Source organism: Drosophila biarmipes, chromosome 2R, assembly GCF_025231255.1.
Source record: "Drosophila biarmipes strain raj3 chromosome 2R, RU_DBia_V1.1, whole genome shotgun sequence".
NCBI classification, from domain to species: domain Eukaryota; kingdom Metazoa; phylum Arthropoda; class Insecta; order Diptera; family Drosophilidae; genus Drosophila; species Drosophila biarmipes.
The window spans coordinates 20760992-20773048 of NC_066615.1; the positions used below are offsets into that span (position 1 = coordinate 20760992).

The following is a 12057-nucleotide window of genomic DNA, read 5'->3' on the forward strand; positions in this document are numbered from 1 at the left end:
AGGTGAGGTTGTCGGTTTCGCGGCGCGGTTGCGCGAGACTCGGACGACTGGCTGCGCTGTCGCTTTGCGGCCGTGCCGCTTTGCCGCCCTGCCGCTCTGTGGCCGCTCTGTGCGAGCGGTGCAGCTGCCGTTGGCCGGCCGCAGGCCAGAGCAGGACGCCTGCTGGTGCGCGTACCGTTTGCAGGCACTCTCGCGCCGAGCCGCCAATCGGGTGGTTGGCAACCGGTTTTCTCGGTGGTGTGCCTGTGTGGTGGTGCGGAGACCGCACCAATACCATAAATTTCCCTGCAGAGGGCTGGGGAGGGGCGCTGTTCCGCTGTTTTCCTTCTGTTTTCCACCGCTCGTCAACCTTGTCTAGGTCTAGGGCCCGCATTGAGATTGAGGCGTGGCCTGTCCCCCTTCTCGGGCCCCTGCTCCGCCCCCCCTCCCCCCATGGTTTTCGGGGGGACTTACAGCACTTATATGCAAATACCAGGGGGTACTGGCAGTGCCCATGGAAAGTGCAAATATTTTGACGTTTTAAATAATGTTGATTAAATGCAAAGGTCTCAATTATTAAATTGATTGTTGAACCTGTAATTTGTCTTCTTCGGCTAACCGCTGCTCGTTTCGGCGCTTATTTCTGGCTCAATCGAAGCGCTGGCACACGCATTTCGACGGGTAATCAACAGTTGCGGGCAACAGACGAATTAGCGTAATGGTTTGTTTACGTTTTACAGTCGCTGTGCAGGGCTTGAAGGGGTTAAGAGGGCCAGGATCATGAATTACTTAGCCTAGTACACGGGCAGTGCGAGTTTTCTATCATTTCACAGAGGGTTTGCCTTTGGGTTTTTGGTCCCATCTTAAAGCCTTTTTGGGGAACCCGTGGCGCCACCTAGTGGCCGCCTGTGGCAGCGACAAACCAGTCTAACGGGCCAACCTGCTCACCTGTCAAACACACACACACACACACTCACCTTGCACGCCCCCTGCTGAGAGAGCGGAAACTCTCTCGCCACGCCCCCGCGAGCGTGGCAAGAGAGCGAGCGGCGAGCGCGCGCAGGTCCAATTCAAAATGGCGTCCTTTCCGCAGCCCAATGTCGCTTTGTGGCTCTGGGCCGAGCGACACGGGCCGTTCATTCGAGCGGAGTTTTTCATTCACAAGACAAAGTTGCCGAGCGGAGAGAACAGCGGAATTTCCACCTTGCGAGTCCGATCCAACTGGCAGTTGCAGCGGCGGCAAAGCGGTCTCCGCCGCCTCCAACGCCTCCCCCGCCCATCGGCCCTGTAACGAGGCAGTTGTCACCTGAGAAGGATTTCCGCTAAGAGTGGAAAAATGCATATTCATGAGTCGCTGCGGCGCAATTAACCAGAACCAGAGTGCCACGCAAAAAACCGAATAAAGTTTATTTATAAAAATAAACGCAGGCCGAGCATCCAGCGATAATTGTGCGCCCCAGATCTGATTCCCATTCTGATCCGATCCGATCCGATCGGAGCCCACTGAAATGCTAATCCCCTCGTCCGGATTGGGCTGACCTGGTCGGCTGCACTGCGCCAATTTAAAGGGAGCAGTTCGAATGCACGTAATTGTGGCAATTACTTAATGAAATATTTATTAAATGCAAATTATGATTAGACCGCGCTCGGCTACTGCACCGCGCTACTGCTTCTTTTCCCACTGAGGCGCTCGCCAAGTGTGTCTTTGCTGGATGGATGGGGGATGGAGGTGTGCGAGTGCCCCTCTTGGGCCCCGATTAATTGGCCATAAATCAAAATCAAATTACCGCCACACGAGACACGTGCAAATATGTCAGGCCAACACGTTTGCAAGTCAATCAGCCGGGCGAATGAATTTATCAACTGTCGCAGATGAACCCGCGACATCTATAAATCAAAAGATACAGGGCATCGGGGCGTCGATAACATGGATTATGCATTAGCTTGAATAAGTATAGTTGATACTTTATTAACTTGGGATGCCAAACCTTCTAGACAATCATATAAATTGTGCCTTTAAAATTTTCACAAAAGAGGTATCAGTAGATACTATATCTTATATCTAGCTTAAAAATCTATTATGCAGCTCAAAATTATTTGATTCTGTTTTACAATACAAAATACTTCTACTTGGTTAATATTTTTATTAAAATAACTTCTGCACCTTACATTAAGTATCCAGAGGTTAACATGTCCTCCCATTAAGAACATACAAACAGATTAAGCTAATGAACTGCTACCTCCCAAAAGTTCTATTGACCTAGTCCCTTTTGACCTTCCACAGCCATTAGCCCATCTCATTATTGAAGATATTACCATAAGGCCACTTTATTAGATTGCCAGCCATAAGCGAACAGGAAGAAGTGAAAACCCCTAAGCTTTTCCCATTCTGATATCTCACTTGGCCAAGAAATCACAACCAGAAGCGAGCAAATACGGAAGCCAAATCGATTTTGTTACCAAACAACATTAATTCCCAAATTAAAGCCAAGAGCGGGCATTTGGACAAATGAGACGATTAATTTTCGGGCAAAGGAAAACCCAAGAAGCAGCGGAGCCGCTGGAGGAAAGTCGAGGGAAAACTGGAAACGAACAGCCAGAACGCCCACCAGTCGCAGGGGAAGGGAATCCAAGGAAACACCCACGAAACTCCGGGTCGCGGCCAAAGTTGTCGGCCAAACACAATTTATCATTTAAATAATAATGTGCCACAAATGACGGGATGAGTGAGCGCAACGCGAACCCTTGTGCGAGGTTTCCCTCGGCCTGAATCAATCCGAGTCCGAGTCGGAGGGAGATGGCTAGCTTCTGGGGGTTGCTGGCGAGCAGTTGGCCAGCTCAATGAAATGGAAACTGACTCGAACTGCCGGCCACATCTGATGGCCTGCTCACTTGACCAAGCAGCCCAAATGAAATGCGAGGCAAGGCGCTCAAATTACATTTTAATGAGTCCGGCCGGACGGGGTTGGAGCGGCCTGTGCTGCCGGCTGGCCATAGCGAAAATCAAACTGCAGGCTGACCTCACCTCGGCGAACGGGGCAGAATAGAAGGAGCACACAGGCCATTCGATGCGCCTTTCAACGCCATAAACAGTGGAGCCCCGCCAAGTGCAACGCGGCGCGAGAGGGGGACGCACTTTATGAATCTGTTTATGATGTACGAGGAGGCTAATGAAAGCGCCCCAGCAGGCGCCAAATTGGGTCAGGACCGCCTGCGGTTCGCCAGAGACCCCAGAGCTCGGCGCCTTGCGGACCCACATGGAGCCAGGCCCAGCCGAACTCAAGCCCCGTCTGTGTGTATTGACATTCAATTCGAAATAAATCAGAGTTTACGACTCCAGCCGAGCCAACGACTTCATCGCCCTCCTTTGGGCCACTTCCAGGCGGCTGGCTTCAAAGCTCGTCGTCGCTGGTGGCTACGGCTCCACGCTCGCCAGTTGGCTCTCATCCTGGCGTTAATTGGCAGCACCGACACTGGCCGGGCCAATAAATTTCCAGGCCAACGGCTGCGCTCCAAACAGTGTTGATGTATTCATTGAATCCTAGGATCTGGCGGTCTCTCTTCGCCCGGCTTTTTCTCTGAGCGCTGAGGCGCCGACCACGCGCTACCCGTTTGGGCTTGGTTCCAGGTGGAACCACTGGCACTGGGACACGAGTTCCAACTGCGCCAATTAGCCACCGAATCCCAGTGGCCGGAAAATGGCTGCAGTGGAAACTGGTTGGCCACGGCGGCCAGGAATTTCGATTGGACTTTCAGGCGCGGGAATGGTTATGGCTTCATTGCACTGAGAATGTTTAAACACTATTATTTAATTCTATTAAGATAATTATTTCGAGCATTTTTTGTTAATACCATTGAATTTGAAAACGAATGTGCTCTTAAAAGAAAGTAGATAACACCCAACAAAACAAAAGACTTAGGTAAAAAACTCGATCTTAAGAAGATCTCACGATCAAGTTTTTTGCTTAAGTCTTTTGTTTTGGAATATGGTAAATTTATTTTATTTCAATCCTAAATATATTAGAAGGGATTACTACTTTGGTTAGCAGTTTCTGTGTTATTTATACTAAGTCTTTAGCCACTTAAGTAAATAAACTCGATCCTAGCAAAATCTACATAAGATCTCAAGCTCAAGTTTTTTGCCTAAGTCTTTTGTTTTGGTAGGTTTTAATTATTTTAATTTTAATTGCATAAGTAGGGGTTATTATTTTGGTTTGCAGTTTCTGTGTTTTCTATACAAAGTCTTCAGCCGCTTAAGTAAAAAACTTGATTTTAATAAAAATTGCATTAGGTCTCAAGATCAAGTTTTTTGCTTAAGTCCTTTGTTTTGGTATGTTTTTAATTTATTTTAATTTAATTTAAATTATACTATTAGGAATTAATATTTTGGCAAGTAAATTCTACATTACTTAAGCCGCCTTTCCAATAAAGATCGGGTTATTATAGAATCATTTGATTTACCATATTTATTATCATTTGCACAACGTGTTTCCTTTAATCGTTAAATATGATTTTAATATATTTTGATTTTTAATATATTTTATTAATATTCCAGCATTAGATAACTTTAGATAACTTTAGCACTCCCAACCCATTTGACTTCTTGGGTAACTCCCCCTGAAAACCCCCAGCAATTTCACACTTTGGGAACCCTTTAAGCAGCGTCACTCGAAAGGAACACTGACAAAGCATCAGCCAAAACCCCAAAAAACATCAGAAAACCTTACTCCGAACCGAAATGAAATGAAATGTTTGGAAATTCGAAAATAATTGTTGACACTTTATTATTGTAGTGGTTGTGGCGGTAGTGGGTGCCGGTGCTGTTGTTGTCCCAACGACGTAACAAGTGTCTGCCCCCGCCTCCTTCTCCTCCTTCCCCTTTGACCTCTTGGCTGCACATGCGCAGGCCCGAAAAACTTCCGGCACAACAACAACTGTATGTAAATGGGAAAAATTTAGTTGTGTCACATTAAAAAGCAATTATCACCTTAAATTAACCGGCGGAGTCGGAGTCGCGTACACTGCCATCGAAATATTCAAATTGCTCGACTCTACGTTTTTTCTAATGACTTTCCAAAAGGAGCGAAAAGGGGGAGGGCCGCCGCTCAAATTAACTTGTTGCTATTTTCGATTGGATGCCTTCGGTTCGGTTTGCGTTATTTGGGTTCGGGGGGTTTCAAACGGTTGCGCTTTTAATTCGTTTTAAATTATCTCGTAGCCGTACTTGGCTTTGGTTTTAGTCGAATGGAAACAGGTAGTTGGCTCCTCAAAGGCAAAGTTTAATTTACCATGGAATGGCGAGGGTGTGGATTCTGACCCGTTCGAGTAGTTGGACAGTGCAGCATTACATTTTATTATAACATTAAATATACATTTTATTTAATGTAATTTATTTATATGTAGTGCTCCCCAAATATATTTTAGATCTAAGCTTTCATCATTTTAATTTGCTTTAAATGTATTATTATTTTTCTAAGGATCTTTAGAGCTTATTTATTGTTCAAATTCAAACATCTTATATTTAAACAGAAAATTTAATTTTTAGTTCAAAATATTTAGCTATATTTTTCACAGACATTTCTATAGACCCTACACCACTGTGCCCTTCCACCTGTGGCCTGGACTTTGACAAAACAAAATGAAAACTTTTCTGTGTTTTGACGGAAACATTTGTCAGCGATTTTCCAGCGCCAGGCCCAAAAGCGCGCTGGCAACATTTTGAACAATTTAATTAGAAGCACCTAAGCCAGACCTCCACAAATTATCATGTGTGGCAAGAGCAGCGGGAAAAAACAGTTTCCGATTCGATTTACGAGCAGCATGTGTGACACTTGTCGCCTCCATTGTGGGCTTACATCAGCGGCAATTACGGAAAGTTGGTGGCTCTACAACTGGAGCAGCTTCACCAGCAGCAGCAGGAAGAGGCTCTCCAGGAGGGCGCACCACCAGGGCAGTTGCAGCCTCTTGGCGGTGACACTTTGCAGCGGGATGGGGTGGTGGCTCCTAAGGATCTCCTCCTGCAGGTGGCACTGCTGGGGTGCCACAACAAGTCCAGTAGTACACTCCCCTCCTTCATTCCTACCCATTGGCAGGGTCAGCAGGAAGAGCAGAACCGCTAGGGTCATGGGTCTAAGGAACTACTTCGAAATGAAACCATATACTAGGTTCCTTAAAAAATATTGTAGAGTTGGGTACCTCCTCCTAAAAATGCAAAGTTTGCTTTGACTTTCGGATCTGAGAAGGGAAAACTGAGCCGGGCAAGAAAAGGTGCTGCACAATTAATTAACAAAGGCTGCGATCCAGCTTTCCCCTGCCCCTGCGCTGTGTGTGTGAGTGATATGATTTATATTGTCTCCCTGGCCGGCGCCACATTCAGAGTCCTCGGCCCGGGGTCGGCATCTTTAATGTCTCGGAACCGGGAACCCACTACACAGAACTCAGAGCCCAGAACCCAGAACTCCGAACCCAACTTAATTCCCTGTGTGCGTGAGTGTTTGGCCGAGGACGCTGCTAAGGATGATGCTGATGATGATGAGAGGCGGCTGCGCTTTTAATTCCCATTTTGGAGTGGCCCGGCTTTGGCTGCGGCCCTCGCTTCCTCTTGCTCAGCTTGTCGGAAATCCAGCGTCGACTTTTCACACTTCCCTCGGCTACGCTCCAATTTCAATCGGAACACCCCCGCTGACCGGGCGGCATTAAAAAGAGATTTGCCCGGGCTCGCTAATTATATTTTGGTGCACGGCGAAAACACCTTCGCAACTGCAGAGGGCCCAGCAATCGAGGGCGAACCCTTACCTGGGTGGGTGGTGGTGCGGCTAATGAGCTGTCCTGCAGGAAGAAGGGATTAGAAGGGTCGGCGTGGAACGGAACTGAACGGATTTCGGCTAATCCAAGGTCGCTGCCTAGCGCCGGCTCAAAGTTCAGCTCGCAATTGGATTCGCATTCGGGTTAGCGCGTCGAGAACTGGGCCACCGAGTTTGTGTTTTATGGCCCGATGCAAATGAGGCCCAAGTCGGCTAACGGTGCCGCTGCCACTGCCACTTCGCCTATCCACCAATGTTGCACTGCAGCACTGCAGCACAGCAGCAACGCCCCCTGGTAGATCGCTCCGGGAAGTCCGAGGCAGCAGCATCTATCAAGCTGCGAGGAGGGGCCGATGCCCATACCCATGCCGCGCCAGAGATGCCAGAGCAGAGCCCGAGCCATGTTCCCGGGTATTATAAAGTGCATTGTGGCTACCAGTTAAGTGCATGTTGCTGGCCAGAGGGTTCGGCAGACGGAGTCGGAGTCGGAGTCGGAGTAGGAGCCCAGCCCCCGACTTCGGTAGGTGTGTAAACTATGTTGCTGTTGCTCCATGCCACATGCCGCATGTTGCCGTTGCCGCTGCCGAGTAGTCAGCAGAGCCAACCCATCAACAGCCAAAACGCCACGGGGTAGGACCTTTTTCTTAGCTTTTTTGAGCCAGTTATTGAGATACCCTACAAGGGGGTGCTTCACTTTCGTGAGGCACTTAATAAATTTAATCGAATTCTTAAAATAATAGCCCATTTATGACAGCAATGTGTTAAAACTATAATCTTATATTACCAGCTTTATGAATTTGTAACCATACAGATCCAAAAGAAAGCATTGAAAAGTATCCTTAACTACTTATATTTAATTATATATAAAAACTGTGAAAAATATTAACTTTATACACCCATTATCCCCTTCAAATTTATTTATAAAATATAAAAAATATTGTTTTGATCGTACCGCCTTTGAAATAAATCCTTTAGATCTTGAATTCCTTTTCTAATTTTAGTTGTTTATTGATTTGAGGGTATTTTTGAGATGAGAGAAATTGAAAATTACATTAATCACTGGTAAAATTGACCTGGTAATATCAAGTAGAACCAGTCACCTTTTTTATTCGCATTTATTGAGATATTTATTTTAGGTATAATAAGATATTATGTATTCAATAGAGTGTTAAGAGCTCCTTCTCTCCGAAGTTGGCATCCAGTTTTTGTCTTGGCTTCGTGGTGCTCTCTTTGCGACCCGGCGGACTAACCGAGTGGGCGCGTTCCCGTCCAGCATCCACAGCCACATCCACATCCAAGTTCACCTGATGCCGCTGCAGTAGAACAGCTTCTGTTTAGCAGGGAAAACAGCGAGCTGGCCCGGCTTTCTTTCCATTCATGCAGTTGGGCCTGGCTGGCAACAAGTTGCCAAGCTATAATTACTGCATCCATGTCGCTGCAAGTTGCTACTTCATAAATTAGCATGCTGCTGTTGCTGCGGTGCCGCTGATGTTGCTGCTGCTGCTGCTGCTGCTGCTGCTGCTGCTCCTGCTGCTCCAGTCAGCATTCAGCGCTTTGTCATTGCCAGAATTTAGAAAAGGAATGGCGGGTTTTCCAAGGAAACCGCAGCAGAAACAGACCGAGGCCCAAAAGCACAAATCGCAAATCACATGGCCGGCATTAGGCTTCCGTGTGCTGTCTTGTCTCCTGGCAGAAGATGGAGCTGGGGACGGAGTCCACAGACAGAGACGGAGCCCCAGACGAGGTCGTTCCCCGCCTCCGGGCAGGCTCCTCATCCTTTTTCTGCGTTTCTGTTTCCCTTGAATTCCTTGAAACAACGGAACGCCCTTGTTAGGCCCTGCCCCTCGCCTGGCTGACCCACAAACAATTTGTTTTTGCATTTCGCTGAAGGGGACGCGGACCTGGTACCCCGAACCCCCACCCCAAACCCCAACCCCTACCCCAAACCATGATACGGGGCTACCACCCCAAGCCGAGGCACAAAAGAAGCCCAGAGAAGCGAGAAAAACTGGCTCTCGACATCATTATCACTGGCGATCTGGGCCCCTTTGCGTGTCGTCTCAAGGTTTCGATTTCAGGAAATCAATCTTGTTTTGGCCAAATACTCGTACTCGCACTGGCCATCATTAGCCCGGGTCTCTCGCTCTCCTTCTGCCAGGGAAGACAGGAGCTGCCCGATGACCCCGGGCGCAGTGCGAGACTGGTCTGGTCAACACCCAGGCCAAATGAATGGCCAGTCGCAGTCGGATGCTGATGATGAGGCTCCAGCTTGGTCTTCGGCTTGGGTTGGGCTGCCCTCGGGGCTCCAACTCGTAAGCGTTTTGAAGACCTCCAGTGCAGCACGCGATTTATATACGACACCCAGGAAACGAGCTCCTCCTCCTGCATCGCCTCCGCCTCCTCCTGCCCAGAACCAGGGACTCGTGCTCTATAAATCCGGAGCTAAGACCAAAAACTTTATGCGCTCATTAACGATTTCACTTGAGTCTCCCTCGGATCGATGAAAAATGCGGTTTTAATTGGGATTAGGCCAGGCCAAAACAACTCACTCACCGGAGTGTTTGAAATGCTAATAAAAGATAGATTTATCATCCGCTGCACAGGCGCTACCATAATGATTACAGCAAATACTCGTAGTCCACGGCAGCTCCTAACCAGGCAGCGACGACTTCACTAGCTGCTGGCAGCTCCAGACCCGAAAAGCGCTGCATCATGACGAGGGTTCCCGGGCTTCAGGGGTTCCTGGGGCTCCGGGGGAGGAGGCGGAGGTGGAGGAGGATCCGGGACAGGCCGAGCACTTGCGTGTGTCACTGCGGTGACGCTCAAGTAGTGGACTCCGGCTCCATCTTCAAGCAGCGAACCATGGGCCAAAGACAGAGCCAAAGGCAGAGGCACCTGATCGGGCTGGGCTAAAGGTGCTCTAAAGGCACTGCAAGAATTTCCCAGCGCCAAACAGTGGTCGCTAGTCTAAGTCTCAGTATAGAAACCCCCCGTTTCTCGCAGTGCAGACTGAGATGAAAATTAAGTCATCACGCTAGGCCGCTGAAGTAGGTGCCGCAGTGGGTTCCCCAAAATAAAAAGTCAGGCAAGACAGAGATATATGCCTGCGAACCGCCAGCCAGACACTTCTTGATGAGATTTGAGCTCATCAGCCGAGTGTCTGGCGACTGTTTGCTACCTCTGTCTGCCCTCCAAGTCCAAGTCCAAGTCCCGGACTCAGACGCAGACGCAGACGCGGATGATGATGAATGGGCCGAGTTGACATATGAGGGTTTTAATCGTCATAGAAAACCTACGCATGCGATTCAAGCATTAAACTTGGAGAAGCGGCAGCAAAACAGACCATCAGCCAAATAGAAATGGAAATGTTTTTGGAAGTACCAGCAAAACAGACTTCCTCACTCATCGATTGGGCTGAGTTGGGGTGAGGAGCGATCCAAAGTACTCCCACGCCGCCTTGTTATCCTGACCGGGCAGTTCCAAATTGGCGGCTTCCTTTCAAGCGGCTGCACAAACACTCGACTTTCGGCCACATCATCTGGCATCTGAGGCTCTGAGGATGCGAGGCTGCGAGGTTCAATGGGGCAGCGCCTCGTCAAAAGGATCAAACGGCTTTCGACAAGTTTGTGCGCCCATTGTTGCCGCTTGTTTGGGCAGTGCCGAAAAGAAACCAAAGTTGGGCATCGCCATCCGCATCGGCAGCGAATGTCAGTCAAGGGGCATTGATTATGATCATCAAATTATCGAGCGCCCATAAGCAGGGCTGGCTGCCACAGAACGCCCCTTCCGCGGCGCAGAGCGAAGACATGTACTGCATGGATACATGTGTCCGCACAAAACTGCTGACACAATCGAAGCAATTAAATCGTATGACGCTGCCCAAACCCAAACCCAAGCCCAAACCCGGGCCCAAATGCAATCGAAGAAGTCCGCTGATGGAGATGTACTTCCCCCATGGGTCCCCTCCCCCGGCAATCGAAGACTGGCTCAAGCTCTCGAGGAGCGGCAGGCGACGATCTCAACAGCGATAAATTGCTGTTTTCGAGGCTCTGCCAGCCTAACAGGTGAGAAAATGGGTTCAGTGGTGCCCTGCCTCGAACATGCTGATCTCATGGCCCCGTCTTGACTTCCACTCGGCCCATTCATGAGTCCTCCGCGTGACTCCTGCTTCTAATTCGATTGTCCAACCAGAGCCCGAATCCGGCGCACTGATGCCAACCAATGACGATCGCGGCCGGGTATCTCCCATCGGCGATCGCCGATCTCCATTTATTTCCACAGCTCAGCAAATCTTCACGATGGCTGCTTCTCCCGGCCAGTGGATAATTTCACCCATAAATTGAACGCAACTTCCGTTGCGATTGCGCGCCCGCGATAAAGGTTTTCGGTTCGGATTTGGGTTTTGGTTTTGGTTTGGGTTTCGGGTCCAATCTGCTCCAATCTGGCCGAGGTCACTCATGAATGGCTTGCACGGATGGCTGGGGATCCGCTTGATCTTTAATCTGTTGCAGTCGAGTGGTGTCCCAAAAAGGGGTCAAAGCAGCAGGAAATTCAATTTCACTATGGATTTAGAACAGTTCAGTGTTCAAAAATATGACAAAAATGGTTACTTTCAAATTTAGAAGTCTTTATTACATAAAAAACAAATATAGTGGATATTGCACTTATTTTAAACTATAAATATATATAAGTTTACATATTTAAAATTATAAATAATGGGTCTCTTTTTAATCTAAGAAAAGCTTTCATTTTTTTAGTAAATTTACTTTGTTTATAAATAATTTTCTTTAAGAGTACCCAATTTTTCTGAATTATTTAACCACTAATATTTAAAAATGTCTAAAATCCATGGCTTATATTTTTGAGTGTAACAACCCCCTGATGATCTAAAGCTACTTAAGCAGCTCAAATATTTAAAGTTTTTAAGGTACTTAATGTTAAATAAATGAATAAATATCATAGATTTAATGCTCAAAGGCTGTTATGTTAAGGGATGAAGGAATATATAAAAAAAACCCTGAAGAAGAAACCAAAAAATTAATTAAAAATAAATAAATAAATATATACTTTAAGAATCGTTTTGTTTGTTCCAGTTTTAACTAGATGTAAGCTATTTATTTAGCATTTTAAACTAACATATTTCAAGTAATTTTCCTACAGCAACCATCAGAACCTATAAACAAGATACTAACATCTCTCGGGGAAAAACCAGCAAATGATAGGGGGCTGGGTCAGCGATTTTCCATGACTCAACTGGGAGACTTCCACGAGGCGA

At 47.5% G+C, this 12057-nt stretch overlaps 1 protein-coding gene across 1 annotated transcript; it reads right to left on the minus strand.

Annotated features, from left to right (window-relative positions):
• Positions 1-5512: 5512 nt before the first annotated feature.
• Positions 5513-6192, minus strand: LOC108022394 (uncharacterized). The gene has a single exon (XM_017091280.3). It carries the CDS (start codon positions 6102-6104, stop codon positions 5865-5867), a length of 240 nt encoding a protein of 79 aa, XP_016946769.1. The 5' UTR covers positions 6105-6192; the 3' UTR covers positions 5513-5864.
• Between the last annotated feature and the right edge of the window lie 5865 nt (positions 6193-12057).

What these genes read in the sequence shown, in the direction of transcription:
- LOC108022394 (XM_017091280.3), bottom strand. Translation starts at nt 6,104, where the DNA reads ATGACCCTAGCGGTTCTGCTCTTCCTGCTGACCCTGCCAATGGGTAGG.